Genomic DNA, 15,019 nt, shown 5'->3' on the forward strand with positions numbered 1-15,019 from the left:
AGGGGAAAAAAGATACAACGGAATCCTATGTTAAGCTTTTCACTAGCACAAGGGTCACAACTCAGATCTCTATAGCAGTCAGGAGGCTAATTCAGTGGGAAAAAAAATGTGTCCTTTACGGACTGGGAATCACAGAGCCACTGTCCTATCTCAAGAGGATAGCCAGGACTCAGGGCAGGCAAATTCTATGCAGGAATTTGGTCCGGTGTCGTAAGACCTCCACATTTTAGTTATTGTTGCTGTTTTAGAGAAGATAGCAACTCAGATTCTTACATAATATTTCCATAATGTTAATGTTGGCGTTTAATTATTTGTAATACCATGCAATCCTAACAAAACACCTGTAAGCTAGGACTTGATAACCTTGATTCTAACCTATAGGACCTTAAATCTTAGGAATTCAATAAACACTCAGTAAGCACTTTCTCCATGCTAGGCACTATGAAAGGACCAGAGATATTAACACAAATACAATCCAGCACCTGCCTTTGAGTTGCTCACATTCTGGTGACAGAAATGTGTATGTTGCAAATAGCTATGATCTATTAGGAGAAAACAAAATCAATCATATAGGGCCACATATATTTAATTATAAATTATGATGGGTGCTGTAAAAGAACAAAATGTAGCACAATTAGAGATCAGAAAAGCAGTAGGCTTACATTTAAGGTGACATCTAAAGGATGAGCACACATTTATCCAAAGGAAGACAGCGAGGAAGAACATTCTAAACAGGAGTCATATCTGTAAAGACCCTAAAGCAGGATGGAATTTGGCTTGTTTGGAGGAACTAAAAGGTGGCCCAAGAGTGTGATACATAGTAAACAAGGGGGAAAGTCACATACCATGAGAATGGAGCAAGAAACAGGGGTAGATTATACATGGACTTATGGTCCATCTTCAGAATTTTGTGAAAGAAGAAGCTATTGTCAAGATTTTAAGCAGGAATATGGCAAAGTAAGATCTGGAGTTTTAAGGGATCATTGTATACAAGTTGGGAAATGGGTTAAGAGAGTACTTTTTGTACCAGAACCCCAGTGACCAGTTAATAGGCTAATTTTGGAGTCTAGTTTTATCCTAGGGTGATGGTATTAGAGCTACAGAGAAGAATGCAAACTTAGGATATATTTTGGTGGTAATAGGTCACCATTAGAGTACAAAATGTGCACAGATAAAAGGTATGGAGGGAGATGACACTGGATGGGAAGACTGGGAAAACTTATGAATGACTTCAACTGCCATAGCAACAAACTTGAACTTTATCCTATGGGTAAGGCAATGCTCCTGAAGTTTTTCAGAAAGAGTTAACACAGTTGGATTTATGTTGAGAAAATAGTAACCTGATTTAATCTTCTGCCTCATTGATGATGGATGCATGTGCCCTATTTCTCACTCCCATCTGGAGAGCCCGAGCATATGCTGATGGCATTCAAGCTCACATGAGTGCTTGTGAGTGGATTAGACTTTCCTGATGATGTGCAATTAGACAAGAGTAGCTGACATTGCTGCAATATAAAATATTCTATATAGAAATTTAGCATCTCAGACTTTGGCTTCTGGAAATGAGGTATCAGATTCACCCCTTTGCTTAACAACTAGACAGACAAAATATATGAAAGAGTAGTTTTCAGACACTGAACAACAGAGAGTATGAGAGAATGCTCCATGGGAGAAGAATAACAAATGAAGTAGGTCCTAGGTGTACCCAAGCTCACTGCATGGAGAGGGTTTTCAGGGCATAGCACAATAAGGGTCAACAGTCTTTTGAGTTAAGGAAACATAGTTTAGGCTTTTGGTAGGCCAAAGTGGCTGGATTTGTAGGACAGAATCCTAAAGAGGATGGTACAGACACAGAGAAAGCGTTTTTGAGAATCTACACAGATGTCCTATTGAGTCTTCAACTAAGCGGTGATCTGCACATGCATATGAGGAAAGTATTGAAAGAAAGGAAGAAACAGGCAGAACAGTCCCTAGACCACAGACATAAAAATAGTTTATGTTCCCATCATCAAATGTGGGAAGACCTCCTAATAAATGGGCAATGAGTAGAGGTAGAATCAACAGAAGGCACAGGAGTTGGATAAAATTGATCTAGACTGCATACTACTCAAAAGGTGACAAAGCCTTAAAAAAAAGACTTGAAAGTATTAAATCAATTCCGTGTCTCTAAACTATGTGCCAGCATAAAATTCAATACTAGTTACAAGAATGCAACAAAATCCAGCAATCAACATGTAAAACTCACAATGTTAATAAAAATTAACAAGCATTAAAAGAAGCAGAAAAAGTACTACCCATAATCAAGAAGAAATTAAGTAATCAATAGAAATAGAATCAGAGATAAAAGAAATGGTGGAACTGGCAGGCAAAGACATTAAGACAACTATTATAAGCATTCTCCATATGCTCTAGAGCATGATGAGGAGAGAGAAGACATAAAAACACATAAATGGAAACTCCACAAATGAATATAATAGCTGAAGTGGGAAGTACGCCGGATGAAATTAACAGCCCTGTAAAAGAAAACATTAGAGAATATTATATATAGCAATAGAAACTATCTGAATGAATTTTGAAGATAAAAAAGACTGAACAAAATGAACAAAGCATCAGTAATCTATGCGACAATATCAAGTGATGTCACATATGTGTAATTGGAATCCTAGAATGGAGAGGAACAGAAGAAATATGTGAAGAAATCATGGCTGAAAAATCTCCAAATGTGATGACATCTATAAACCTACAAAGGCTTGAAAAAAACAAAAAGAAGAAACATGAAGAAAACCATGCCAAGGCACATCATAATCAAGTTACTAAAGACCTGTGATGAAAAAAGACACAGAAACAAAAATCAGAATGACAGCAAACATCAGTAGAAACAATGCAGCCAGAAGACATTTAGGGGTTTCTTTAAAGTACTGGTATGGAGTGGGGAAGGATAATTTGTCCACTTAGTATTCTAAACCAAGCAAAAATATCCATTTAAAATGAAGAAAAAATAAAGACTATCTTGGGCATAGAAAGAAGAAATAATTTCTCACTAGCACACCAGTAAAACATGTTAAAGCAAGTCTTTCAGTCAGGAAAAAAAATGATATTAAAAAGATATTTGGATCCACAAGAAGGAATAAAAAGCTCCATAAATGGGTAAATACAGATAAAATATTTCCTCCTTTTATCTCTTAAAAAGATAATTATCTCTACTTTAAAGCAAAAATGATAACAAATTAGTATTAGGTGTATTGTATATACAGAAATAAATTGTATGCATAATACAAAAGCAAAGAGGCTAGGAGGGAGGAAATGGAAATATACCATTACAAGTGTCTTATGAGTGAAATGGTATAGTATTATTTGAAGATAGACTCTGATAAGTTAAAGTCGTATCTTGTAAACTGAAGGGGACCACTAATAAAACAAAGCAAAGCTAATAAAATAAAAGTGGAGCTAGCTAAAAAGAAATAATCTAAAATAAAGCAAAAAAGAAAAGAAAAAGGAATAAAGACAAGAGCAAGATGGTAGACTTAAACTCAACTATATCAATAATTATAAGCATATGAGAAGAACACTATAATGAAGAGATGGGTTGTAAGACTGGGTAAACAAAAAACAGAATGACAGCAAACATCACTAGAAACAATGCGGCCAGAAGACAATTCAGCATAGACCTTACTCTATGCTGAATTTGAGAAATCCATTTTAAAGACAAAGACAGGAAAAGTAAAAGATAAAAAAAGATATACCATCCTAACTAACACTAACAAACAGAAGAAGGTATATAATGTATTGTTCCACTTATAGGACCTTATAGGAAAGAGGAATATAGTGGCAGAAAGCAGATCTGCAGCAGCTGGGCCCAGAGAGTGGGGGAAGGGATGACTGGAAGTGGTACGAGGCAGCTTCTCAGAGTGAAAGAACTGTTCTGCACCTTCATTGTGATGGTAGTTATACATCTGTACACATTTGTCAAAGTTAAGCAAACATTCTACTTAAAGTTGGTGGGTTTTATTGTATGCAACTTACACTTCAATAAAGATGATGAAAGGAAGAGAGGGAGGGGGCAGAAAAAAAGAGAGAGGAAGGGAGGAATAAAGAGAAGAAGAGGGAAAGAGAATGGGAGCAAAGAAATTAATCATTTGGTTTCAAAAAGCACAGTCACTTCAGTAAGAATAGTTTCCATGAGCCTTTCACCCCATCGTGTAAAACATTTGAGCCCTTTTTTCTGATCCTTATTGGCTGCCCATGTCTCCACTCTGATGATCACCCTTTCCATGTCAAATTTATCAAGCTGTTGTCCCAAACAAAGATAAATGCATCTCCAAGAGAAATACCAGCACCTGCTGATGATAGTGAAATTCACCTAATTAAACGAGCTGGACTCCAAGCTGGGCACAGTTGGGATGCTCAGAAGATGGAGGTGTGATAAAGTGATAAAATAGGGCTGAAAGTGGTAGAGGTGAGAAAGATATGAAATACAGAAGAAAGACAAAACAATATAGGAACAGCTCTGAGTGTACTCACATCCCATGCTAATAGAAGATGTCTTGTCAAGCATCATAGAGAAAAATAGAAATAGAACCCATCCTCATCCTCTTATTCTGAGATGATTTACTAATCAAAGGTGATTCAGATCTCTGATTATATTTAAATAATAATAATTTAGATACCCTGGAAAATTAACTTCCTAAACTTTAACAAATATACTAGTAGCTTTCTTATTCACTTCAGATCACCATGGACCAAAGCTTTCATAATTGCAAAGACACAGAAGTGGGTATATGTGAATCTTCCTTAAAAGTGAAAGTTTACTACAGAAAGTATATATACCTCTATAGAGATCATATGTTCCTCTAAATTTAAGGATGGTGAAAAAGTCATCCCCAGTAACTGTCCAGATGTTTTAATGGCTCTTTTTCTCCAGGTGCTTCTTACTCTGACCACACATTCCCTATGGAGAAGATGGATGATGCCATAGCTCCAGGACAGGAATACACCTATGAATGGCATATCAGTGAGGACAGCGGGCCCACACACAATGACCCTCCATGCCTTACACACATCTATTACTCCTATGACAATTTGATACAGGACTTCAACTCTGGGCTGATTGGGCCTCTGCTTATTTGTAAGAAAGGTAAAAAAAAAAAAAAAAGACCAAAAACTAAAATTGAAATGGTAAGACATACTATAATGGAATGAGACTTAGGAGAATTTTGGAACCTTTCTATAAATCAAACAAAGGGAGGAGTGCGGAAACTGGATCCTCACTTGAGATTGATATTTAAAGGTTGGAATCTTCCTATTTCTTTTAATCTTTCCTCTGTCTCAGTCCTGGAAGACTCCCCAGGTAAATCCCTGAGAATATGTTCTGATACCATGCCCGTATAATCTGTAACACTTACCTCAAGGCCAAGTCTTTTTGAAATTATACAGTAGCCTATACGTTGCTGAGTGTACTTAGAACTTTGACTAACATAATTGAGGTTTGGGTTGGTAATTTGGTATACAAACACTCAAAACTCAAGCTTCTTTTCTTATAAATAAGAACACTGGACAGTTTGGGTGGACAGATTTCAAACATATTTGATTGACTTTATAAAAAAAATTCATTGGCTGGGCCTAGGAGCAAGCATGAATTTTCATTTTACCCCCGAATAATTCAGCCTGTCTTTCATTAAAACAACAAACAACCATGATATACTACACTGTGGGAAATAATGTGGTGGATTCACCATCTGTCTACACATACACACACACACCATATATACATACATTCCTAATTCTTTTGTTCAGTACAGAAATACACGTTTTCATTGCCTGCTATATAAAAGATGCTGTGATGGCACTGAAAAAAATTCAAATTTATAAAAAGGTCCTATTTTACTTTCATTTACTGTCAGCTGCCTTTGTCAGCTGTGAGAATGGATTAATCTTGACCTCAACAAATTCTCTAGTGCCTCATCACATGCACAAGCAAGATGGCTGTATGAAACTTGGAGTATACTTTGCCAGCTGAACTTAAGTACCTGTTTATTGGCCTGTTGACACTAGAGGAAATGAACACTTTCACTAAAGCCTTGACAGTCACCAAATGTTTTTTTCCTTGTGCCTGATTAAGTTTACCTTCAAATCCCCATTCCTCGAGCCTATAAGGTGTCAGAGAAAATACTTACTGTGGTACCAGGATTTTAGTAAGCCCCCAATCATTATTACTTGTTAAAAATGCTATTTTTAAAAGATTTATTTATTTATTTCAGAGGCAGAGTGTGTGCGCACACTAGTGGGGGAGGGACAGAAGCAGAGCAAGAATCTCAAGCAGATTTCATGCTGAGTGTGGAGCTCAACGGAGGGCTCAGTCTCATGACCCTGAGATCATGACCTGAGTCGAAATCAAGAATTGACTGCTGAACCAACTGAGTCATGAAGGGGCCCCAAGATGCTATTTTTAAAATAAGAACTTCTTAAAGTTACCATTATGATTGGCTGCTTGCCTTAAATTTTTTGCTATCTGGGAATTCGTAGTGAGAGTCTTCTGTCTGGGATGCTATTAAAAAGTACATCTTTTCTTTCATAGGCACCCTCACTGAGAATGGGATTCAGAAGATGTTTGACAAACAACATGTGCTGATGTTTGCTGTGTTTGATGAAAGCAAGAGCTGGAGCCAGTCATCATCTTTAATGTACACAGTCAATGGCTATGTGAATGGGACAATGCCAGGTAATATGTGGGCTGCACGCTATCCAACCACAACAAAATCGTCGGTGCCTTTGGTCCCATTGTTTTCCTCAAAGCTCTACAGAAGTTGACCAAATTCATACTATTTTTCAACTCCTAATCAGAAAGATAATGTAATCCACTTCAGTGGTTCTCAAGATTTCATCATCTGTTTTTTGTTTGTTTGTTTGTTTGTTTATCCAACAACTTCAACAGACAAGTGGAAGTTACCTAAGAGAAAGACTGTGTAGCTTAATATATTGGATGTAGGAATCTGAGCAGGTTTCACCTTACCCTGTGCCTCCAGGAAGACGTCCAAGATAGTAGTTCAGTCTCCTTCAGTGAGTTCTTTGGTCCCTGCTACATGGTGGTCATGGCTTCTTCCATAGAGGAAACTCTACAAAATACAAATTCAAGGTCAATCCCTAGCAGGAAGGATCAGCAGAAAGAATACAAGGAAGACATTTAGAGTGAAGATTAATAGATTAGGAGAAATATCCCACCTACAAAAATACTATGAGCATTTCAAAAGGTGATGGATGAATAATATCCAATGGCATGTAGGATGTTCTCTCTTTCCATTTGCATAGAGGCTCTTTTGGAAAAGCAAAATCATAGCTGTTAAGAGCAAGAAAAACGACAAAACTAACTCCCATCCAGACTCCTTCCACCTCTGATAGAAACGACTTAGAACCAAAGATCCTGAGGAAAATAAGGGGAAAATGAAAACATTATTTTATTAAATAATTCCATACTTCAAAACACTAAGCTTCTCAGAGGTCATTCTCTGTATATGAAAATCACAAGTGGCTTTACTTACGGAAAACAAAACTTGTCAAAAGTTGAGGTCTGGACATTGCTTTTAAACTGTATTCTATTTGATTTGGCGCTATCTTCCCACCTGGGTTATTATAAATGTGTTCAGATGACTCTGGTTTTGATTGTTCAGAGTTCCAAAAATTAGTTAATTGACTTCTGTCTTAGATCTGAGTTCCAGCCTTGTTCCATCTTCGCTTAGTGTGATCCTTGGAAGCTTATTGTCTCAATGTGACTATTTACAAAAATGGATTGACCATTTACCCTGGAGCAGAGAGTGTTTAGGAATTTTTTACATATAAAATAGCATTGCCAGTGCTATAATCTTTAGAGGGGAGTGGTCAAGGAGACCTTGTATCTGTGTCCTGGCAGAGTGAATCATTTCTGTAAACTTATAGAAGTCAAACAAAGGCAAGCCATATGCAAAAAATTAATAATTTGGTCAGGGCATAGAGATTATGAGTTTATAGTAAAAAAAGAGTAGTTGGGGCTTTAAGAGAGGCAGGATTGGGGGCCATTGTTAGTAGAACAGAAAAGTTAATACTGTGCAATTACGTTATGGAGCAGGTAAATTAAATAAATGCAATAAATGCTAATACAGGCAGCCTGGGTGGCTCAGCGGTTTAGCACCACCTTCAGCCCAGGTTGTGATCCTGGAGACCCGGGATGGAGTCCCAAGTCCAGCTCCCTGCATGGAGCCTGCTTCTCCCTCTGCCTGTGTCTCTGCCTCTCTCACTCTCTCTCTCTCTCTCTCTCTCTCTCTGTCTCTCATGAATAAGTAAATAAAGTCTTTTAAAAAAATAAATGCTAATACAGATATATTAAGTGCTTAATTCAGCATAAGCACTTCTTTGGGGTAGGTAAATACTTTCATCAAAGCCTCCTACCTTCTAGTTTCTTGTTCAAAGTTTCTAACTTCTTGTTCTCACCCACCATCTAGGAATCCCTAGAGTGGTCTCTTAAAAAATACAAGCCCCTCAGCCTCTCTATGGGTATGGAACTGATTCTCAGCCCCATAATGTAGTATCTAGTGATTATGGATCTGAAATTTGAAACTCAAGCCAAGGATGGAAGCTAGGGTTGGAATCTCCTACAGAGCAAATTAACATTTTCCCAGTAACTGTGAGCACACAAAAGGAGCAGAACTCAACTTTTGTCCTCAGTTTTCATTATTTCATCCATGAAATGCTCCCAGTGGCCTAGCATAATGAAGACTTGTCCATTGCATTTAAGGAGAGGCTATATTCCACAGAATAATTCATTGCCTTGTCACTTAAACAATCAACAAGTGGTTATAGAAGCAATCAAAAATTATTAAAGCATCTTCACATCTTTCCCTTAGGCAGAGCTTTGACCTCTATCCAGCTGAGAGGATTAGGCCCCTGAACTCAGCCTTACTGAGGGCTCTGGTAATTCCCTCCAGCTGAACCTAAATTGATTCTAGAGTGACCAATACCCCAGGCTTTCCCTGCAGGACGTCCTGCATCCTGGGAAACTCCTCAGTCCCAGGTAAACCAGGATGATTGGTTACCTACTTGGTTTCCTCCCTGGCCTAATCCCTTAGCAATCCTTGTGTTTTTGAATTAGATTTCCTCATCTCTGGGCTCTATTCTTACCTCTAGAGTCCCAGTCATTGCAATGAGTTATGACTGCTTGTTTTCCCGTCACTCAGATGTCTACTTTGCTAGGGCAGGAACCACAGTTGGAGTGTCTATACCCCCAGAAACAATGCCTGATGCATAGCAGGTGTTCAATACATGTCTAGTGAGTGAATTTTTTATTTTATTTTATTTTATTTTTATTTTTTGAATTTTTTATTATAAAGTGCTGACTGCCTGTTTCACTCCCCATCTCTCCCTGTCAGATATCACAGTTTGTGCCCATGACCACATTAGCTGGCATCTGATTGGAATGAGCTCTGGGCCAGAACTGTTCTCCATTCATTTCAATGGCCAGGTCTTGGAGCAGAATCATCATAAGATCTCAGCCATCACCCTTGTCAGTGCTACATCCACTACTGCAAACATGACTATGAGCCCACAGGGAAGGTGGATCATATCTTCTCTCATCACAAGACATTTTCAAGGTAAGAAATTCCTCCAACAGTTTTACTTGTGAATATAGGATCTCTTCTACCCAAACACTAACTCCCCCATTCTCCTTTGCCCTTTCAAGCCATTCATGCTCCAGAGACACATACCTTAGTCCTGAGAACAGAATTTAGTTCTTCTGCACTTAGACTTATAAAACATTCGTTGGGATGGAGGAAGTGGGGAAATTGACAAAAAATTTTTAAAGTGAAGCAAAAGCTGAAGAAGGGTCTACTTCCTCAAAAGGAGAAAAAAAGGAAGGAAACAAATACATACATAGAGATATTCTTCCATGGGCTTTAGTATTCAGCTAAAGAAAAAAAATCTAAGTGCTAGAACAAATCAAACGTCTGCAAATTGATGGAGGCACAAAGTTACTGAAAGTGCAAAAGATTTAACCTGAAAAGATTCTTTTTTGTAAAAAGACGAACACAAAACCTGGAATAAAGAGCAACCCAATGGATGGATTTTGAATGGAAAAAAAAAACACATAATATTTAACTAGCTGAGGAGTGAGCTTTAAAGAACATCAGTAAATTTTGGTGGGAAAAAGAAAATCAGCCCAGGTTGTTATGTGGGATCATGTAAACAAAATAACTAATTGTTCTATTACACATTGTTGCTTTAAAACTGTTGGGAAGAAGGTCTGGGTAAAAGGAGGCCAAAATGTAAGTAAATGGTATCACTATAGGAAATTATTTTCTTATAAAACAATGTATATAAAAGCCAGACACATAAGAAAGAGACGGTTTGATGGGACTATTTTGTTTCCTATTCACACTGAGCAGTCAAAATTTTGAAATTGTCACCATACATACCTGGAAGATAGAGTCCCCAATAACAATAAAACAACAACAACAACAGTAACATTATTGACATTAAATGCTTTTTATATTAACTTACTTAATTTTCAAAGAAGATTTTATTTATTTACACATGAGAAACACACACACAGAGAGGGGCAGAAATATAGGCAGAGGGAGAAGCAGGCTGCCCACAGGGACCTGATGTGGGACTCGATCCCAGGACCCCGGGATCATGACCTGAGCCAAAGGCAGATGCCCAACTGCTGAGCCACACAGGCATCCCTACTTATTTAATTTTTAACAACAATTTTGCACAGTATGTACTATCATTATCTCCATTTTACAAATAAAGGGACAGATGACAGGAAAAATGAGAAATCAACAAGGCCTAAGTCATAAGATTTTAAGGATCTTGAAATTATACTTCTTTTCCTGAAGGAAACAAAGAAAGTCTTTTCAAGTTTTTTCTCTAACCCATCCTCTCTTTCCTTTGCTTTTTATTCTTGCCCCTTTCTGTACTGCACCAGAAGAGCTGCAGACCAAAATGTTCAGAATTTGTCTGAGCATTACCTTTTCTTAACAATAAAGGTATTATTTAAACCCTCCATACCTTTTTTTAAAAGATAGGCATTTTGGTCAGCTATAATTTCTTCTCTCAAATTCCTTCACTGCCTTTGTATTCTAATTCAGCTGGGATGCAGGCTTACATAGACATTAAAAACTGTGCAAAGAAAACCAGGAATCCTAAGAAACTGACTCGTGACCAGAGGCGGTACATGAAGAGGTGGGAATACTTCATTGCTGCAGAAGAAGTCATTTGGGACTATGCACCTGTAATACCAGCAAATATGGACAAGTGAGTTTTGGGGTTCTTATCACTGTGTGAAGGTTCAGGGGTCATAGGTTCATGGCATGAAATGCCATGAGTTGATAGCTCTGAAGAGTATATATGTATTGGATTCAAGTCTTTTTGTCCAAACCAATCTGGAATTACTCTAAACTCACCAAGGGAACTCAGCAGCATAAGAGTAGTAATAGTAGTAGTAACAATAATGACAGTAGTAGTAGAAGTAGTAATAGAAATAGCAGCTACCACTTGTCGGATGCTTGCTATTGCCAAGCACTGTGTGAAATATTTTCTATGAGTGTTACTTTAACTCTCCAAGTTAGAAACAGCTTTTATTTATTTTTTAGATTAAAAAGATATAAAAAAAAAGATTAAAAAGATATGAGAGAGTAAGAAATTTAGAAATTCAAATAACTCTTGACACTTGAAAAATATTTGAGCTCACTCATGATAAGAGAAGTGCAAATTAAACTACACTGAGATACTATTTTCTACCTCTCAGACTCACAAATCCAGATGATATAATCTGTTGACAAGGCTGTAGGAAACAGCACTATCATACATTGTTGGTGGAAGAGTAGTTTGGTACAGCTATTCTAGAGGATGTTTTTGAAAATATGTATCACAATTATAAATGCATATGTCCTCTGACCCAACAATCTTACTCTGGGAATTTACTATATAGATATACTTATTCACATGTGAAATGATGTATGTACTGGATATTCACTGCTGCACTGTTAGTAGTAGCAAAAGATTGGAAATAACCTAAAATATCCATCAATAGGAAATTAGTTTAATAAATTATGGCACATCTATATGATGGAATACTATGTATCTGTTTTCAAGAAAGGATGTAAATGCCCTCTGTGTATTAATATAAAAAGTTCTCCAAGTGTTAAAAAAAAAAAAAAGTTCTCCAAGATACATTATTAGATTAAGAATTCAAGGGAGGAAAAAATGGTAGAATAGGAGATCTCCTGCTCATCTCCCCACACAGCAATAGTAATCTGACAGCTATCCACAAAGAGAAGTACTTCTGTGAGAGCTTTAGGGTTGAGGTAGGAATTTGAGAAACTTCAAGATCTTCCCAGTGGGAGCCAAGACAAAAGAAGGATATTTTGAGAAGGCATCTCATGCTCAGGTGGTAGATGGTGCTCCCAGCTACAAACTTGGAAACAGCCTTGTCGCATCGTGGACTCAGGTATAGCCCCACTTGGCCTTGGTCTTGACACCAGCTCCATTTGCCAAAGGACCCGAGAGAAGTCACACCTGTCTGTGACCCTAGAGGGTGGCCTACAGATTTTGGTCTGAGTATAGATCTTAAAGTGGCCCTGTAACCAGCTTCAGCCCTGGAATAGTCCTGACAGCTAAGAGACTTTGAGGGAGCCACAACCATCTATGCCCCAGGAAGCTGGTCTGCAGACCTTAGTCCCACTGCAGATCTTGAAGCATCACTGTAACCCAGCTCCAACTCTGCCAACTGCAGTCTTGCCCACCCAGGGACATACTCAATGGCCTGGTGGGAGCCTTCTCAAGGACCAAATAGGAGCCACACCCATCAAAAAAAATAACAATGCTGCCATTTGCAGACTCAACTTTAGACTTTGAAATAAGCCACTATCCCAACACTAGCTTTACTGACCAATGTCCTAGAGGCAGTCCCATCAGCCCAGAGACCAGATAGGGTCCATGCCCACCTGAGCCCCTGGTAAAAGGCCTGCCAACCACAGATGCCACTACAGGCTCAGAAGCAGCTACATGACCTGGTTCCAGCTTCATTCAACTGTAATCACAGAAGTAATCCCAGCAGCCCAGAGACTTAACAGGAGACTCTACCTGACAAAATTAGTCAGTAATACTGAAAGAAAGCGTTTGAACCTTCAAATGTACATGAACACAAGGCTACACGAATCACAAAAAGTCAGGCAAATATGGCACTACAAAGGAAACTAATAAAACTCAAGTAATCAATGTGAAAGAAATAAAAATCTACAAATTCTCTCATGAAAAATTTAAAATAATCATCTTAAAGAAGTTTAGTGAGGTGCAGGAGAACAGATAGGCAATGAAATGAAATCAGGAAAACAATACATAAATAAAATAAGTGTAATAAATAATAAAAACCATCAAAAATAACTAAACAGAGAACCTAGAACAGAAGGATATAATGACAGAACTTAAAAATTCAATAGAAAGCTTCAATAGCAGACTGGATCATGCAGAAGAAAATTTCAGAAAAATAAATAATGAGAAATTATTCAGTTACAAAGACAAAAAGGAAAAAAATGGAAGAGAGTGAAGAAAGCTTATATTACCCATAGGATACCATCAAAAGAATGAATATATGCATGATGAGAGTCCCTAAAGGAGAAGAAATGAAGGAGCAGAAAGCTTATATGAAGATAGTGACTGGAACACCTGGGTAGCTCAGCAGTTGAGGCTCTGCCTTTGGCTCAGAGTGTGACCCCGCGGTCCAGGGATCAAGTCTCACATCTGACTCCCTGCAAGGAACCTGCTTCTCCCTCTACCTATGTCTCTGCCTCTTTCTGTGTCTCTCATGAATAAATTAAATTAAATTAAGATAATAACTAAAAACTTCCCCAATCTTGGGAGGGTTATAGATAAACATATTCATGAACCTCAAAGGACTTCAAGCAAGATCTACCCAAATATTATCCTGAGATATATGATTATCAAATTGTCAAAAGTCAAAGAGAGAATCCCGAAAGAAGCAAGAGATAAAGAACTCGTCATATACAAGGGGACCCCTATAATGCTATCGAGATTTCTCAGAAGAAACCTTGTAAGCTAGGAAAGTGTGGGATATACTCAAGTTGCTGAAAGGAAAAAAAGAATGATCTGCCAACAAATAATACTATATCAATCAAAGCTGTTCTTCAGAAGTGGAGAGATAGAGACATTCCAAGACAAAGAAAAGCTGAGAGAATTAAGCATCACTAGCCTGCCTTACAAGAAATGCTAAAGAGAGTTCTTTAAGTTGAAAGGACACTAAGTAACAACATGAAAGTATAAAAATTTCTGGTAAAGCTAAATATATAGTCAAATTCAGAATACTCTCTGTAATGGTGGTGCATAATGACTTTTAACTCTATTTAAAATTTTAAAAAAGCTTTAAAATAAAAGTCTAAAGACAAAAGCATTAAAATCACCAGGTTAAATACTTTGTTAATGGATATACAAAGATATAAAGTGCTACATCAATAGCACAAATTGGGAGGGAATAGTAAGTAATAGTATGTAGAAATGTTTATACAGTTGAATTTAAGTTGTCATCAGCTTAAAATAAATTGTTAGAACTTTTAGACGTTTGATGTAAGCCTCATGGCACCCACAAAGCAAATATTTCTACGTCTAGTAGGTACACAGAAGATAAAAGAATAAAAACATATAAGTACAAAAAAATCAGCAAATCACAGGAAATATAGCAACAGAGGAAGAAAGAAACAAAAGAACTACAAGAAAGTCAGAAAACAACAAAATATCAATAGTAAATCCTTACCTATCAATGCTTATTCTAAATATAAATGGATTAAATTCTCCAATAAAAAGATAAGAGTAGCCAGATGGATAAAAACTAAGATCTAATAATGTACTGCCTACAAGAGACTCACTTTAGCTTTTTTTTTTTTTATGATAGTCACACACAGAGAGAGAGAGAGGCAGAGACATAGGCAGAGGGAAAAGCAGGCTCCACACACTGGGAGCCTAACATGGGATTCGA

At 37.4% G+C, this 15,019-nt stretch overlaps 1 protein-coding gene across 30 annotated transcripts in view; it reads left to right on the forward strand.

The window, feature by feature from the left end:
• Positions 1-15,019, forward strand: part of F5 (coagulation factor V) — a 70,231-nt gene that overhangs the window by 17,116 nt on the left and 38,096 nt on the right. For all 30 annotated transcript variants that reach the window (XM_049112315.1, XM_049112311.1, XM_049112317.1 and 27 more), the window contains exons 4-7: positions 4,922-5,134; positions 6,575-6,718; positions 9,396-9,617; positions 11,118-11,283. In XM_049112315.1, coding sequence (XP_048968272.1) covers positions 4,922-5,134; positions 6,575-6,718; positions 9,396-9,617; positions 11,118-11,283 — 745 coding nt within the window. The remainder of the gene's footprint in view (positions 1-4,921; positions 5,135-6,574; positions 6,719-9,395; positions 9,618-11,117; positions 11,284-15,019) is intronic.

The sequence above is a fragment of the Canis lupus genome, chromosome 7 (assembly GCF_003254725.2).
Source record: "Canis lupus dingo isolate Sandy chromosome 7, ASM325472v2, whole genome shotgun sequence".
Taxonomy (NCBI): domain Eukaryota; kingdom Metazoa; phylum Chordata; class Mammalia; order Carnivora; family Canidae; genus Canis; species Canis lupus.